Raw genomic sequence first — 19,144 nt, 5'->3', positions numbered from 1 at the left:
CAGAAAACAGTATGAATCTTTATGAAAAAATAAGCTTTTTAGATATTTCTAAAAATATACGGTCCAAGAAATACAAAACGTATTTTTTCTGATCATTAATGAGTAAGAACCGGTTTAACCACTTTTATGAGTAACGCCATCTTTACTGTTTTGTTTCGGTATATTTTCTCTTGTTAATTCTATAGATTTTAGGAAATTATGCAAAATTTTTGGTCACTTTTCCTTACCTAGTGGATATAAATATAACTTAAAATTTACTGTACCAAATATTGAGAAATTTTACAAGGCGTTTCCAATTTATTATAAGCAAATTTTCAAAACGTTATTTTTAAAACTTTTTTTTCGCATGTTCAAATTTCTACGTACTGAAAGGAAATCTAGGTCCAAACAATTTCACTTATATTCATTTTTGTCGTAGATATATGAATTTCCGAGACGTTCAAGATAAAATGTTGCAGAATAAGGGGCAAGAGTCAAAGAGTGCCATAGACAAATGTTACAGAAAAAAATGTATGCTTTAGGTATTATATTAAAATGTGTTTATTAAAAACCATGAAATTATGTAAATAAAGGACTGTTTGCGTAGTTTTTCAGTATATCTTTGATGATAATGGGATGTGCATACATCGGCAGAAGATCTAAATGTTGTTTAATAAAGTTTAAAACTTTTCGTTCGATATATTTAGGATACCCAAGTCTCTTAAATTTTTCTTCAAGTACTTCTTTAGATTCCTGAGATATCTAAAATGATAAAAAAATCAGTTATATTTTATTTTATATTATATTTCGACTACAGATTCTGTCATAATCATCTTTTTATCTTAGTCTCTTATTATTATATTTCTCTCTTATACCAATATCTTATTATCTTAATATCTCATTTTCTCATTATCTCATCCCATTATCTTATCTTGTTAGCTTGTTAATTATCTTATTATCTTATTATATTATTATAATATTATAATATTATAATATTATAATATTATAATATTATAATATTATAATATTATAATATTATAATATTATAATATTATAATATTATAATATTATAATATTATAATATTATAATATTATAATATTATAATATTATAATATTATAATATTATAATATTATAATATTATAATATTATATTATTATAATATTATCTTATTATCTTATTATCTTATTATCTTATTATCTTATTATCTTATTATCTTATTATCTTATTATCTTATTATCTTATTATCTTATTATCTTATTATCTTATTATCTTATTATCTTATTATCTTATTATCTTATTATCTTATTATCTTATTATCTTATTATCTTATTATCTTATTATCTTATTATCTTATTATCTTATTATCTTATTATCTTATTATCTTATTATCTTATTATCTTATTATCTTATTATCTTATTATCTTATTATCTTATTATCTTATTATCTTATTATCTTATTATCTTATTATCTTATTATCTTATTATCTTATTATCTTATTATCTTATTATCTTATTATCTTATTATCTTATTATCTTATTATCTTATTATCTTATTATCTTATTATCTTATTATCTTATTATCTTATTATCTTATTATCTTATTATCTTATTATCTTATTATCTTATTATCTTATTATCTTATTATCTTATTATCTTATTATCTTATTATCTTATTATCTTATTATCTTATTATCTTATTATCTTATTATCTTATTATCTTATTATCTTATTATCTTATTATCTTATTATCTTATTATCTTATTATCTTATTATCTTATTATCTTATTATCTTATTATCTTATTATCTTATTATCTTATTATCTTATTATCTTATTATCTTATTATCTTATTATCTTATTATCTTATTATCTTATTATCTTATTATCTTATTATCTTATTATCTTATTATCTTATTATCTTATTATCTTATTATCTTATTATCTTATTATCTTATTATCTTATTATCTTATTATCTTATTATCTTATTATCTTATTATCTTATTATCTTATTATCTTATTATCTTATTATCTTATTATCTTATTATCTTATTATCTTATTATCTTATTATCTTATTATCTTATTATCTTATTATCTTATTATCTTATTATCTTATTATCTTATTATCTTATTATCGTATTATCTTATCTTATTATCTTATTATCTTAATATCATATTATTCTATTATTTTATTTACTTATTACTATCCTTCATCCTCTATCCAACTTCTTCATTTGTTATGATCTGTAGTCCTTCTTCTTCCCGATTGACTGCCAAGAAGACTTTTGGCATTCTCATCAACATCATCCTTTCATCGCTCGGTCTTCCAATATCTCTCTACCACGTAGAGGTTTTTTAAATTCGTTTCAGTGCGTTACTTTTAAAGATATCTATGCGGTTTAAAGATTTTTGTGTTTACATCTAAGTTTCACATACTTAGTTCACTGTAGGGCGGAATATGGTCTTGTAGATTTGTACCTTAGTTCTTTAACGTACGTCTAGTGATAGTTCTTTAATGTACATCTAGTGATTTAAATGTCGGGCTTATAGCAAAGTATGCCGTATTGTCTAAGATGATTCTTTTGCTAAGCTCTGCATCATGACTATCGTCGTTTGTGATGTTGACTCCTAAATAGATAAAGCTATCTACTGTTTCCAAGTTGATAACTGTCAGATAGGGTCGTGTTGCTTCCTTTGATCGACTTTGTACTAGCATTTTAGGTTTTTTGTGTTTATTGGCAGACATATTTGTGTAGCATGTGATTTAAGTCCGTATATGTAATCTCATCTGTTGCTTTGGTCCTACTCATGATATCTATGTTATTTGCGTATGCTGCCAGTTGGACTGATTTATTGATCAGTGTGTTGTTTCTACCTTCTGATATTTTTCCAACTAAATATTTCAGTGCTAAATTAAGTGACGTCGGTGCCAGCCCATCATAATGTTTTAATATTTTTTTTATTTGAGATGGGTCAGTCATCTCATACTGTATCTGTATATGAGCCACTGTGACCACTATCGTCATTAAAAACGACGTTATTTAAAATTTACTTAATATTTCGTATAAGTGTGCTGCGTCTATTGAGGCATATGCCTGTTTAAAGTCGACGAAAATATTATAGACATCTATGTCATGTTCCCAGGCTTTGCTTAAGACCTGTCTAACGGTGAATAGTTGGTCGATCTTCCTTGCATAAATCCTGCCTGATATTCTCCGATGATCTTCTCTGCATATGGTTATATTATACTGGTAAATATTTGATATCCACAAGACAGCAAGGAGAATCTCATACAGTTTTGAAGGAGGAGTTTATTGCCCTTTACATGGATTGGGCGGATAATACTCTTATTTCATTCTTTTGGCAGTTTCTCTTGTCTCCATATTTTGTGTGTGACCTCATATATCCATTTTATGAGATCATACATAAGGGCATTGTTATTTTTCTGCAGTTTGATTACCTTTTCTATCGCTGGTGGTTTTGATATTTCATGCTCTTAATTTTTTGCCTTTTCCAATTCTCATGTTCTGTGTGTTCTACATCATAATTGTGACAGTTTTCGGCTAACAGTTTTTCAAAACTTATTTTTTTTTTGTCTACACAGTTTATCAGCTATTCGTCTTTTGCTTTCAAATACTATTTTTCTTTCTCTAGTTTGTCTAGTCATTTAGTACACTTATTATCAAACCATTGGTCAACTTTCCTTTCTTTAGTTCTTAGCATCGATTTTGCTGCAGTTAATGCTACTTATTAGGTTCCACTCGTCTTCTAATGATCTCTCTTTATTTTCTTTATATTCAGTCAGCTTGCTCTTTACTTCTTTTTCAAATTTCTTTTGAGTTTCTTAGTTGATTCTCTTTTGCCTGTAGGCTGATCCTACATCTGAAGTGTACCTGAACTAGTAGGTGGTCTGATCCGCAGCATGCATCTCGTCTACTTTTTACGTCCAGAATGCTTGTTGCTGATCGCTTTTTTATTAAGACGTGGTCTATTTGGTTCGCCACATCTTCTCCAGGGGATATCCAGGTGCATTTGTGTATGTTTTGTGAAGAAATATGGTAGAACTGATGATCATCTTTTTACTATTTTTACAATTTTTCTGATCTATTCTTTTTCAGTTCCTAACTTTGCGATTGTGTTATCTATAATTATTTTAATGTCTTTTTTGGTGTTGGGTCATAGGTTTGCTATTGTAATTGGTAAAAATTTACTTTGGTGTCCTCATCTTGTTCGTTCGTTGTGCAGTGAACGTTTATTATGGATAAGTTAAAGAAGTGAGTCTTTTTATTATCGACTATAAATGTTACCCCAAATTCTGTATTTCCTGTATATAAACCACTTGACAAGATGGTGTGGAATTTGTGCCCCAGATACCCTTTCCTAGCCATCTTGTTTCCTGAATTGCTGCCAAATCAAACTTGTATCCCTTCAATTCACTGAGCATGGCGCTCAAGACTCCGGCACTATTCAAAGTTCTAACGTTGTAAGTCTAAAAAGAGAAATCCATGTTCCGTTGCCAATATGTTGCGGGTTTCGTAGTAGTGTTTTTTTTTCTGGGGATAGGTTACTATCCTGTTGCGAAACCCTTCTCTTGTATCTGGTCTTGGGGCCGGCATTGGTGGTTACTGAGCTACTCAATTTAACCAGAACTTGCCAGAGGCGGAGTAGGTATCTTATTATCTTGTACTAAAACGAGGTACAATTTTGTGGAAAGCTAAAAAAGCAAATACTTAAAGGAAAACTAATTTGTGAAGAAATGACGCCTAATCTAAAATGAAAAATAATCTAAAATTAAAAATAAGAATATTGGGACGTATATGAACAAAAATGAGAGAATTTTGATCATGATGTGTGTAAAACCTAAATTTGGTTTAATATGTATGATAAAGGAACTTACCTTATCCCATTTGTTTTGTTTGTAAAGATTAATGAGATCATTTATTAGGGATCCTCGACCATTTGTACTCTGTAAAAGTAAAGCTTATAATATAATGTTATAAAATTTTTTTAATAAAATCCTTTATAAAAAGGTATATAAAAACCCAGTCGGGCTATGTTAAATAGACAAAACGTTTTCGGAATAAATATTCCATCATCAGTGTCCTAAAAAAGTATTTAACAACTTAATTAAAAAGAACATGAAATAATTTAAATTTTGACCAAGGTTAATGTAAAATGTGGTTAATACTTACAGGTTAATACATGAATGTAGCCACTAAATATGGGGGTAAAAACCCTTTAAAAATTACTAATTGAAATTTAGTTTACATTATTTCTTGTATAAAATTAAGATTGTAAAGTTACCGTTGGATTGGTAACATGGCGACATATGACTCTACATTAAGTTGCAAGTCCTGAGACGGTATGTCTACGAGGACTTTATGAAAGCAACTGATTGAAATGACAATCTTGACAGGTTATGACGGAAGTTGTAACAGAGCAGTCAGTGTAACTGTATGTGTCTATTTAAGACAGAAGCCAACGTTATTTAAAATTGTGAAAGTTAAAATAAAAATAAAAAAATTATAACAGTATCAACCATCAATGTTGTTGTTCTAAATTATGTATGTGAGATGAAATTGTGGTGAGAAAATTATGTGATTATAGTTAGGCAACCAACTATACAAGTGTCAAGTGGTGTGGTGAAAAAGATTTTAATATAAGGCCCTTTATGTTTCAATAATATTTGGTACCTGGAAAATGGAAACTAGACACAGGTGGAAAGTTGGGTTCTTGAAAAAGTGTAGGAATTAATAAATTTAATATGTGAGAATTTTATTGAGTGAATGAATTAAAACTTTTGTAATATAAAGTTCATGTAAAATTTGACTTATAACTCAATTATATAAGGCCCTGTATGTCAAAAAGCAACATTTGGTACCTGGTAAATATAAAACTTCTTGAGTTACAAGTTCATGAATATAAATATCTGATTAAGTGTTAACAGACTGAGTGATGTAGTTATATTTTGTGTACAACTTATAACTTGAGAAAAGGCCCTATCTGTTATAAAGCAACACTAGGTACATAGGAAAAATAAAAGATTAAGTTGGTAAGTTGAATGAACTATTGGTCTATATTGACCATAATGCATGTTCTATCTATGTAGGTGGCATTGCAATCTGAAGTCTATATACTCCAGTCCGGTTCATATAATTGATAGGATCTTTGGAATTAGAAATGTGTTGTCTCAAATTGTTGGGTACTTTGAAAGAAACATGGGTGTTTTCAACCGAACGTTGGATGAGATTTCGAATATCTCCAGAAAGACTTTCATGATAGAATGGGAGTGAAACATAGTTGGGCTTGGTGGTAAGGTCTCTGGGGAACGCAGTCTCCTGCAGGGTCTTAAGGCGTTTTTTGTGGATGAGTTTGTTGATGATGTTGTTGTCATATCCATTGTTGACTGCTATTTGTCTGAGTATATTTAGTTCTTTTTTGTAGTTTAAATCTGACAGTGGAATGCTTTCTAGGCGATGGATGTAACTATGAAAAGCTGCGTATTTATGTGACATGGGATGGTTAGATGAAAATGGAATTACGTGGTCAGTCTGTGTAGGTTTCCTATAGATACTGAAGTCGAAGTGGTCATTTAATCTGGTAATGGTGAGATCAAGAAAATTAATTGACATGGAAGATTCTAGTTCCATGGTGAACTTGATATTGAGGTGAATTTGGTTGATTTTGAAAAGTAAAAGTTCAGCTGAATTGGAATTACCTGAAAAATGAAGACTAAACAGTCGTCAACATAGCGAAACCAGTGTAGTATTTCAGGGTTTTTCATGATCTGTGTGGATTCTAAATGATCCATAAATACATCAGCTAATAGAGGGGAAAGACAGCTGCCCATGGCTAAGCCATTAGGTTGTCTATAATATTTGTTGTTAAAAACAAAGAAATCTTGATCTAAACAAAGTTGTAATAGTTGGATAATGTAGTTAGTGGTAGATGAGGTAATGGAGTTGGCTCTTAGAAGAGAGTGAACCAGATTAATTGTTTCTAGTTTGGGGATAGAGGTGAATAGATTGCTAACATCAAATAAAAGCATAGTGATGTTGGGGTGAAGATTAATGTGTTGTAAATTATTGACTAGATGACTAGTATTTTTGACTGGGAATCGAGGGGTGAAGTTCGTCATATTGTTAATTAGATTCAATATAAATTTTGATAGGATGGAAACTGGAGTGTTTATGAAACTAACAACTGGACGAATGGGAATGCCCTCCTTGTGTATCTTAGGTAAACCATACAGTCTGGGTGTCAAAGGGTTACTTGGGATTTTATAATATGGTGCAAAATGTTCAGATAACAAGTCTGTAAAATGTTTAATGTTATCTTTTAATTTGTTTATGAACTTTTTAGAGGGATCTGTTGCAAGTAAAGTGAAGTTATTATTATTAAGGAAAGTTGAAACTTTATTATTATATGATGTTTGATCTAGAATCACTAGACAGTTACCTTTGTCAGCTTTGCTGATGATTAAGTTGTTGGATTTGATTTTCTTCTTGATGGATTGGAGGGTCTTAAGGTGTTCATTGCGTTTGTTTTGAGACAGCTTATGAAAATTGGGTGTTGAATGAAAATTTTGTACGTTGGAAGAAAAGTTGAAAGATGAGGGTGTGTTGGTATTAAGTACTGTTGAAGAATTAGAAGAATAATTTTTGTTTTTAAATTTGTTGATAGTATTGAAGCAAGAGTTTCTGATTGAAGTTTTTTGATTTTTGAACGGGACTGAGAGGTTTTGGATAATAATATCTAGCTCAATGGAGAGACTCTGAAGGTCTTTTTCTGAAACCTTACGAGGGATGGAGTATTTGAGACCTAGGTTTAGAAGATGAAGTTCATTATTGTCGAAGGTAACTGAAGAGAGATTTTTTAATCTTGGGTGAAAAGAAAAATTAGAGAATTTACTGTTGGTGTTACTGTTACTATTTGATGCATTAGGTTTATTTTTGATAAGATTGTTTAATTCTGATTTAAGTTTATTGAATTTGGTAAAAGTTACATTGTCCAATCTGTCCTGAACATCATTCAAAAAATTATTTAAGTTGTCAAAGCCTATAAAATCAAGTAAAGAGTCATATGTTACCTTAAGTTTACAATCTATGTAGTTTAGCTTTCCATAATGGTTACAAATCTCCTTTTTCAAAATTTTCCGTTGGAAGGTGTTCTTTAAGTTGACTGGAACATTTCCTGGAGTTTTTATCTTACAAAAAGTAGGGAAGACCTGGTTATTTATACATTGGGAGATGAACCAAATATCCAGCTTCAACGTGCATCTTTTAGTGGCTAAGCGCATGTACTGAGGAGCTAAGTTAACCATACCGTCAAATTAAAATCCACAAGGAAACTAAGTTCCTGTAGTTGGCTGTATACCATATATTAAAATTTTTTTAATAAAATCCTTTATAAAAAGGTATATAAAAACCCAGTCGGGCTATGTTAAATAGACAAAACGTTTTCGAAATAAATATTTCATCATCAGTGTCCTAAAAAAGTATTTAACCACTTAATTAAAAAGAACATAAAATAATTTAAATTTTGACCAAGGTTAATGTAAAATGTGGTTAATACTTACAGGTTAATACATGAATGTAGCCACTAAATATGGGGGTAAATTTAGTTTACATTATTTCTTGTATAAAATTAAGATGGTAAAGTTACCGTTGGATTGGTAACATGGCGACATATGACTCTACATTAAGTTGCAAGTCCTGAGACGGTATGTCTACGAGGACTTTATGAAAGCAACTGATTGAAATGACAATCTTGACAGGTTATGACGGAAGTTGTAACAGAGCAGTCAGTGTAACTGTATGTGTCTATTTAAGACAGAAGCCAACGTTATTTAAAATTGTGAAAGTTAAAATAAAAATAAAAAAAATTATAACAGTATCAACCGTCAATGTTGTTGTTTTAAATTATGTATGTGAGATGAAATTGTGGTGAGAAAATTATGTGACCACACAGACTGACCACGTAATTCCATTTTCATCCAACCATCCCATGTCACATAAATACGCAGCTTTTCATAGTTACATCCATCGCCTAGAAAGCATTCCACTGTCAGATTTAAACTACAAAAAAGAACTAAATATACTCAGACAAATAGCAGTCAACAATGGATATGATCACAACATCATCAACAAACTCATCCACAAAAAACGCCTTAAGACCCTGCAGGAGACTGCGTTCCCCAGAGACCTTACCACCAAGCCCAACTATGTTTCACTCCCATTCTATCATGAAAGTCTTTCTGGAGATATTCGAAATCTCATCCAACGTTCGGTTGAAAACACCCATGTTTCTTTCAAAGTACCCAACAATTTGGGACAACATATTTCTAATTCCAAAGATCCTATCAATTATATGAACCGGAGTGGAGTATATAGACTTAAATGTGCAGATTGCAATGCCACCTACATAGGTAGAACATGCAGATCTCTTTCTTCACGCTCTCTAGAGCACGTAAAAAGAGAAAATACTTTCACTTTAACACCTTAAAGAACACAACCACACAACTCAATATCCCAGAAGACGTTCCACTTATCCACAATATCTCCCAAAAAAATTTCCTCAAATTAGATTTATACGAAGACCTTGAAATTCCTAAAGAAAAACAAAAAAGCCCAAATTGCGTTAATCGTCATGTTTCATTCAATCGAGATTTTCTCCCTCTCCATCGTCAACTATTCTATTAACCCACATCCTCAATTTACTTCTACAATAAAAATCTATATTCATTATTAGGTCACCTAATACTCATCTTCCTTAGTTCACTCCAAAAACCTTTCTTCTCAACCTTTCTTCTCTCTTTCTACTCTTTCTACTCCTTTCTTCTCAACCTAAACTTCATGTCTTAACCACTATACCCAATATTTTTCATGCTTCTTTTTCGACACTTCCAAATTCAGATTAGATCATCCGTCATCCCCCCTTCCAGATTATTAAATTCTTATTTTACTCTTCTACACAACTCCCTCAGGGTTTGGCTTCGGTTCTCTGGGAACCTCAGCCTTCTGTAGTCTTTCCGTTTATCACAATTTTCTCAAAAACACCTTAATTTTCATCCTCTTTACTCAAATTTAACAGAGCCACCTACAACAATTTCATTTTACTATTATGGTCAATATAGACCAATAGTTCATTCAACTTACCAACTTATAACTTAATCTTTTATTTTTCCTATGTACCTAGTGTTGCTTTATAACAGATAGGGCCTTTTCTCAAGTTATAAGTTGAGTACTTTACGATCAATATATTACAAAACCACTTCCAACCATCAAATTTTGTCCATTTCATATATTTGTCAACACACAAAATATAACTACATCACTCAGTCTGTTAACACTTAATCAGATATTTATATTCATGAACTTGTAACTCAAGAAGTTTTACATTTACCAGGTACCAAATGTTGCTTTTTGACATACAGGGCTTTATATAATTGAATTATAAGTCAAATTTTACATGAACATTATATTACAGTAGTTTTAATTCATTCACTCAATAACATTCTCACATATTAAATATATTAATTCCTACACTTTTTCAAGAACCCAACTTTCCACCTGTGTCTAGTTTCCATTTTCCAGGTACCAAATGTTATTGAAATATAAAGGGCCTTATATTAGAATCTTTTTCACCACACCACTTGACACTTGTATAGTTGGTTGCCTAACTATAATCACATAATTTTCTCACCAGAATTTCATCTCACATACATAATTTAAAACAACAACATTGATGGTTGATACTGTTATAATTTTTTTATTTTTATTTTAACTTTCACAATTTTAAATAACGTTGGCTTCTGTCTTAAATAGACACATACAGTTACACTGACTGCTCTGTTACAACTTCCGTCATAACCTGCCAAGATTGTCATTTCAATCAGTTGCTTTCATAAAGTCCTCGTAGACATACCGTCCCAGGACTTGCAACTTAATGTAGAGTCATATGTCGCCATGTTACCAATCCAACGGTAACTTTACCATCTTAATTTTATACAAGAAATAATGTAAACTAAATTTCAATTAGTAATTTTTAAAGGATTTTACCCCCATATTTAGTGGCTACATTCATGTATTAACCTGTAAGTATTAACCACATTTTACATTAACCTTGGTCAAAATTTAAATTATTTCATGGTCTTTTTATTTAAGTGGCTAAATACTTTTTTAGGACACTGATGATGGAATATTTATTCCGAAAACGTTTTGTCTATTTAACATAGCCCGACTGGGTTTTTATATACCTTTTTATAAAGGATTTTATTAAAAATTTTTTAATATATGGTATACAGCTAACTACAGGAACTTAGTTTCCTTGTGGATTATAATGTTATAAATCTTTAAACTTCATTGGTAATAAAATGACACATTTAAATTTTATTCGGCCCTTGAACTCTAAACATTTTTTATAATACAAAAATTATTAAATAAAAATTAAATATAGTCAACTACACGATTGATATACAATTACAAAGCTAAAAACTTAACAAATAATTATAAATTCTAAATTAGCTCCTTTTTTAACTTTAATGTTACAACTAATCCTGAATTAATATCCTATCATCATCATCATGGCTTATTCACTCCTGGCGGAGTGTTTGCTGCCCTTTTGGGCTCTCTGATTCATTTATTGCGGAGAATCAGTCCGCTGTTGTTTTTTTTTTTATTATTATAGCAGCGTGTGTGACTTGGCCCTGTCTACAATTTTCCTCCATTCTTTCCGGTCCTTACAGCGCTCCTTCCAATTGTAGATTCTCAGCTTCTTTATGTCTCCTAAGACTTGATCTCTCCATCTTGTTTTGGGTCTCCCCTTTGGTCTCTTTGTTGTTGGTCTCCATCCAGTTATTCGCTTTAGCGTAGAGTCTGGGTTAGCTCTTTCTGTGTGTCCCAGCCACCTGAGCCTTTGCGTCTTCACGAACTTGATTATGTCTTCACCCTCGATGACTTCTTTAATTTCTTCATTGGTTAATCTTCTAAATTTCCAACCTCATTTCATCTTTTTGTGTTAGGCACATCGTCTCTGCACCATAGGTGATCACTGGCCTGATTGCAGTCTTGTAAATTTTTAATTTGGTTTTCTTACTAATGTGCTTTTCTTTCAGAAATTTTTGGTAGTTCCAGTAGGTTTTATTACCCAGTAGGATGCGTTCATTTATTTCATCCGTTCTATCATTTCTGTCATTCACTATCACTCCCAGGTATTTGAAACGGTGTACTCTTTTAAATGTATATGCACCAAGCTTAATTTCTTTCTCTATGTTCGTATTCTCTCTTGAACACTTGAGGTATTTCGTTTTGCTTTGGTTTATTACTAGCCCTCTCTTCTTTGCTTCTTTATCTAGCATTAATATTATGTTCTGCATGGTTTTTAAATCTCTAGTAACCAGTGCAATATCGTCTGCATACGCTATCAGTTGGGCTGAAGATTCGATAATCGTTCCCATAATTTTGGCTGCTCTTACTGCCCCCTCTATGGCAATGTTAAATAATGTTGTTGACAGGGAGTCTCCCTGTCTGACACCTACCTCCATTTGTACTTCATCTGACGGGCCTTTCCTTGTTAAGATTCGTGCCTTGGATTCCTTCATCGTCATTTTCGTGAGACTTATTAGTTTTTCTTGGATGCCTAATTGATTCATATTCTTAATTAGCTCCTCCCTTATTACACTGTCAAAAGCTTGCTTGTAGTCAATAAACAGTATATGTAGATCTATTCCGTGCTCGTAACTTTTTTCGACGATTTGCGTTACAATGTGTATTGCATCTATTGTTGACTTACCTTCTCTGAATCCATATTGGTATTCACCTATTTTTGTTCTAGATTCTTTTTCTATTCTTTGTCTGATCAAATTAGTTAATATTTTGTACATTGTATTTAACAACGTGATTCCCCTGTAGTTAGTGCATTTCGTCTTGTCGCCTTTTTTAGGGATTGGTGTTATCAGACCACAATTCCAGTCGTTTGGCATGCGTTCTTCTTCCCATATTCGTTCTATTAGGTTATGGATTCTGTGGGCTAGTTCCTCTCCCCCTTTCTTGAAGAACTCATTTATAATGTCATCTGGTCCTGCTGCTTTCCTTGTCTTTAATCTGTTTATGGTCGCCAATATTTCGCTGTATGAGGGAGGCTCTGATTGTTCTCCATTCCTATTTTCTGTTTGTTCTTCATTTTCTGCGTTTTCAGCATCGTCTTTCTTTTTAAACAGTTCTCTATAGTGTGTTTCCCATTCCATTCTTCCAATATTTGCCGGTATCTCTTTTTTCTCTGTGATTTTATGTATTTGTATAGTCTTGCATTGTCATTACTATTGGCTTCGAGTTTCTGCAGTAATTCTTCGATCCATTTCTTCTTTTTTGTTTTGCAGCATTTGTCTGACTCTTTCTTCTTCTCTTTATAGTGTAGGAGATCTTCTTGTTTCCCTGTGGCCACCCACCTGTGTCTTGCTTTGTCCTTGTCTTTACTAGCTTGCTCGCATTCTTCATCATACCAATCCTTTCTTTTATTGTCTTCCATTAGTCCTATCGTCTCCTCTGCTGTTGCTAAGATACTATCTTTTATGTCTTCCCATGTTTTATCTATGTTCGATGGTTTTAGGACTAGTAGTTTTTCTTCCAATTTAGTGCAGAAATAGTTTTCTGTTTGCATTATCTGTATTTAGTTTCGACCGATTTCACCTCTTTCTTTTCTTTCTGTCGTTTTTATCCTTAAGTATCTTCAATTTCATGTCATATCAACCGCTTTAAAGTTAATAATCTTGTCTCTTACGCTATTACTAACTAGAAAGGCAGTTCCATTGCGCCCCTGTTTGCTTTCTCCTGCGTAGTACATTGTGTAATTTCTTCTAGCAATCATCCCTTCTCCTGCCCACCTTATTTCTTGTAGCGCTAGTATTCACATCTTGTATTTTATCATTTATTTTGTCAACTCTTCCATTTTGCCTGGTCTTTGAAGTGTTTTGATATTCCACGTTCCTATTCTTATTTTTATTTTTTGCTTTATTTTGTTTTGTTTTTGCGTCTTTTCTTACAAAACAGTTTCATGTCCGTATTCATTGCCAACTCCGTTATACTGTCGCCGTCTTTTGTTATATTTTTTGTTAGTTTTTTGACGCCATTTTCATCAATTTTTCTCTTGGATCTATATTATCAGATATGGGAGATCTGTCGTTTATTGTCCTAGCGTTACCCTTCTTCTCTTCAGGTTTCTTCCAGTAATTTACATCTATGCCTAATATTCTATACAATTAGTAAAATTGTGCAAATGAAAAATAAGGGAATTCGTATTAAGAGAAGTACGTATTAATTGTGTGCTTATGTGTGACTATATGTATGTACGTATGAGTATATGTATGTATGTGTGTACATGTGTGTAGGGCATTAGTAAACATTTTAACATTTACATATGCCTATCTGTAAGTAAATGCTAATAATATGTTCTAATTTGTACAATACTACTTACCACGCTTGATGTCATTAACATATTTAGTTCATCCAGAAGATTGTGAAAATCTTCGTGGTAAAGGGCATATGCCCAAGGTTCTCTAAAATATTCAAACAGATCCGTAATAAGAACCATTTCAAACCGTAAAAGCAAATTATTTAAGAGCCGTTCATGCTTTCCCCAAAGACAGTGAAGATTGTAGGTGTCGATAGACTAAAAAATAGTAAATACATATTATGATTTTAAAAATATCATTTCTAAATAGTAATACCCCAATTATCAACAACATAATATATATATATATATATATATATATATATATATATATAAGAGTAAGAAAAAAGAAGTACTTGTGACTCGGTTGGAAAAAATATATAAATGTTTTGGATGGGTTGGAGTCAATAAAAGGGGCTATTGGTTAACTATTTATTATCTCGAGCTTTCAATTGTGTTTACAATTATTATCAAGAGCTGCTAAAAAAGACAAAATCATCAAAAGCATCCTATGTAGCATATGCTACATAGGATGCTTTTTTCTAATATTGTTAATATAAATAACTTAACACCATTTTTTGCTAAATCTCAAAACATTGTATCTAACAATCAGAACATCTATTATCATTCACTACCTTTTATACCATCATTAACATCTAAATTAATACAAACACTAAAGGTTATTGACAATATAAAAATAGCAACAAAGAACATTAAAACTATTTCATCTTTATATTCCAAAACTAAATATTCTATAGACAAATTTGAAAAAACGAATGTAATATACAGTATTAGTTGTACTCAGTGTGAAGCTGACTATGTTCGTGAGACCGGAAGAAATCTTTCAAATCGCATTATTTCTCACAAAAGTGATTGCAGAATTAAAAAACCATCTTGTGCTTTGGCAGAGCATGTAATCGATAAAGACCATATTATGGATTTTGATAACATTAAAATTTTATGTAGTGAAAGTAATAAATTCAAAAGGACTTTTTGGAAATGGTTTGTATTATCAAAAGTGATAATACAAAATTTATAATTATATTATTTCTTTATAATTTATCTATGAAACTTGAAAAATATCACATTTTTATTTAATTTTCCATATATCTGTTACATTTTTTCAGACATCTATCAATGGTGAATAAATCTTCTTCTTTTTTGTTACTAAACAAAAAAGAATTTTTAAACAAAATTTTATTTTTGGCAATATAATTGTCAAAAGTAAAAATTTTAAGTTGGCATTTATGACAATGAGGTTTATTTGTAATTGGTCGCTACTTTAAACTATTTATATATTCAATTATTTTTGTTAAGAAAATGTTTTCAAAATTATTAAAATTTCAGGGAAGAATTTATTAGATAAGGGCATTTTAGTATTAATTCTTTTTGAAATGTATTTGCAGCAATTTTATTAACCAAACTAATTTTATTTGGTGGGTTAACAAAAAATTTTTTTCTTTCTAGTTCAACTTTGTAAGATATTTTGTCTTTTTTAGCAGCTCTTGATAATAATTGTAAACACAATTGAAAGCTCGAGATAATAAATAGTTAACCAATAGCCTCTTTTATTGACTCCAACCCATATATATATATATATATATATATATATATATATATATATATATATATATATATATATATCTATATATAGAAATGTAGCCATAAGCTCCCCTACTATTGAGACTCAGCAGATTCCGATGTCCGAAGTCATAAAAAGGAAGAAATCAATATTTTTATTATTATTGTAATTATTATGTTTCAATAGTCAATTTTAAATCATCAAATATAGTAGTTTGTAGAATTTTCAAAATTGTAACTTTTTATTTCGAAATAAAGTTTTTTTTTTGAACTTAACGTAGAAGAAACATTTCTGGAGCTGCGAACCACAGGATATTTCACACAGAAACTTAGTCGTTTCCTGGTCTACAATAGTTCGATGAAATCCTGAAGAACCTGGTAAAAGAGAAAAATGCATTGAAAATCAATCACGATCATCCTTGCGTAAGTTTTTCCTTTCTTTACCACTGTTTATGAGCATTTATTATTTTTATTGAATTTTTTGAACAGTTACATTAAATTTATTTATATTATTTGAAACATTTTTAGTTCTATGAATTTTTATATATATATATATATATATATATATATATATATATATATATATATTGATTTATAGTATCAGCAATCGATCAGGAAATAAAACTCTATTTGTTCAGTCTCAATATTTCGTCATGATTTTGTGACTTCTTCAGGAGAAAACTGTAAATTTATTAGAATAATTAATGATTATATGTAAACAAAGTGAATATTTTTTAATACTTACAACTATAAGAATAAACATTTAAATTTTTTTGGCATATCTAAATAAATGACATATTTGTTTGATTTCATTTAGGAGTTATGGTAACCGCAATATTTTATAGAGTGAATTCCCATTGTACAATTTTCAGTGAGTAGGTTAAAATAAACAATTACTATGACAGTATTATCCATATTATAAAGTAGAAAGATGGAATTAATAGTACAGAATTGAGAAAGAATCAGGAACACGATAAATTGATCTATAAAATGTAATTGATGGTATGTAGTCACTTATTGCAATACTGATATTTAGGAATGTAATAAAATTGTAATAATATTGCAATAACTGACTACATACCATCAATTACATTTTATAGATCAATTTATCGTGTTCCTGATTCTTTCTCAATTCTGTACTATTAATTCCATCTTTCTACTTTATAATATGGATAATACTGTCATATTAATTGTTTATTTTAACCTACTCACTGAAAATTGTACAATGGGAATTCACTCTATAAAATATTGCGGTTAATAATAATATATTGAATATCATTTGAATCTATATTAAAATTGTGGCTTCTATTAGTGGCAATTGTCATGGGCTGATGGTTTCTGGTTGTGGTAGTTTGAATAATATAACTCCTAAATAAAATCAAACAAATATGTCATTTATTTAGATATGCCAAAAAAAATTTAAATTTTTATTCTTATAGTTGTAAGTATTAAAAAATATTCACTTTGTTTACATATAATCATTAATTATTCTAATAAATTTACAGTTTTCTCCTGAAGAAGTCACAAAATCGTGACGAAATATTGAGACTGAACAAATAGAGTTTTATTTCCTGACCGATTGCTGATACTATAAATAAATATTTAAAACAGTACAGTATATATATATACATATATATATATACATATATATATATATATATATATATATATATATATATATATATATATATATATATATATATATATATATGCATTTATGTTTTACATATTTGCATATATTTTATGAGTACATTGAATGATATTTCCCAAAATAGTATTGAAAATTTAAGTTTACTATTCGATAATTTGAATTTGAAAATAAAAAGAAATCAACAAACCTCTAAATCCAAGCCTGCATCTAAATTACGTTCCAAAATGCCGATGACCAATAGCGATATTGCCTGCCTTTGCTTAACTCTGCCCGAATTCTCTTCTGGAGACAACCTCTCCACCTTTACCAAAGCAGTAGATAATTTAATAGTTTTCTTAGGCACCCAAGACTTAAATCCGTCCCAAGAGTTTATTTTAAATTCCCAAATCGAATCTCGAATTAAGGGAGAAGGGGTAGTTCAAACTACCACAACCAGAAACCATCAGCCCATGACAATTGCCACTAATAGAAGCCACAATTTTAATATAGATTCAAATGATATTCAATATTTTGAAAACGATTTCGAAAATTCTGAATCCGAACAAGAGCTCGATTTGCTTGATGAAAATCATCAGGATTTTCAAGCCATCCCGTTAGACGAACATTGCCCCCTGTATAAACTTACATAATATAGAAAGTTCCCCTGGGTTGCTCTGCTTCGTCACACCCAAAAGACATAAAAATCGCCGACTTCAGCCAGCATTTTGATATCCTGCTAGGTAACCATGACCTACAGAGGTTCAATGCCACTATAAACTACGCAACTCACACATTAACCTTTAAGAATCCCCTTGTCAGCATTCCATTACAAACACTATTCATAACGGCGAAGTTATATTGCAAGAATGACAACTTCAAGGTTTCAAAATTCCCCATTTTATACACGTTGCAGAAGACGGTTTCATAGAAACAGTAGAATTAGCATTCCCGATTAAATTTGATAAAAGAATTGAAGTCGAAAACTTATGTAATTACGAAATCGCAAAAACAAAAAGAAAAATATAAAATTATAAATCTTGGTAAGAAATAAGGATGTATTTTACGACGAATCCGAAAGTTTAACCTTTACGTTAGCTGTTAGACACGAAATCAAAACGAAGGATGAAAATCCGATTTATGTAAAGGGATTTAGGTATCCCAAAGCAATGCAGGAAGAAATAAAAAAACAAATAAATAATTTATTAGATAATAAGATAATTCGACCGTCAATTTCACCCTACTCAGCTCCAGCTTGGATAGTACCAAAAAAAGCTGATGCCTCAGGTCAGAAAAAATTTAGGTTAGTAATTGACTACAGGAAGCTCAATAATCATACTGAAAGTGATCGTTACCCACTTCCTCAGATAGATGAGATCCTGGATAACTTAGGAAAAGCCACTTATTTCACGACATTAGATTTAGCTCAAGGTTATCATCAGATTGAAGTTCATCTGGAATCTATTCGGAAAACAGTCTTTTCAGTATCGCATGGTCACTTTGAATTTT

The 19,144-nt window shown here is 30.4% G+C and overlaps 2 protein-coding genes across 4 annotated transcripts in view; one reads left to right on the top strand and one right to left on the bottom strand.

Moving 5' to 3' along the window:
- LOC140441359 (TBC1 domain family member 1-like) overlaps window positions 1–19,144 on the top strand; it is a 515,776-nt gene that overhangs the window by 54,599 nt on the left and 442,033 nt on the right. The window contains exon 2 of one of the 2 annotated variants that reach the window (XM_072532030.1): window positions 419–521. The exons of the other annotated variant lie outside the window; for it this stretch is intronic. The gene's annotated coding sequence lies outside the window, so the exon portion shown is untranslated. The remainder of the gene's footprint in view (window positions 1–418; window positions 522–19,144) is intronic. 2 annotated transcript variants of the gene reach the window in all.
- Window positions 528–19,144, bottom strand: part of LOC140441360 (cilia- and flagella-associated protein 61-like) — a 185,617-nt gene continuing 167,000 nt past the window's right edge. For both annotated transcript variants that reach the window (XM_072532035.1, XM_072532036.1), the window contains 3 exons: window positions 14,452–14,646; window positions 4,877–4,945; window positions 528–741 (listed from right to left, as the gene is read on the bottom strand). In XM_072532035.1, the coding sequence (XP_072388136.1) occupies window positions 559–741; window positions 4,877–4,945; window positions 14,452–14,646 (447 nt within the window). In that variant the 3' untranslated portion in view covers window positions 528–558. The remainder of the gene's footprint in view (window positions 742–4,876; window positions 4,946–14,451; window positions 14,647–19,144) is intronic.

The sequence above is a fragment of the Diabrotica undecimpunctata genome, chromosome 5 (assembly GCF_040954645.1).
Source record: "Diabrotica undecimpunctata isolate CICGRU chromosome 5, icDiaUnde3, whole genome shotgun sequence".
NCBI classification, from domain to species: domain Eukaryota; kingdom Metazoa; phylum Arthropoda; class Insecta; order Coleoptera; family Chrysomelidae; genus Diabrotica; species Diabrotica undecimpunctata.
The sequence above is the reverse complement of the archived record's forward strand: the minus strand, read 5'-3'. Positions and strand labels throughout refer to the sequence as shown.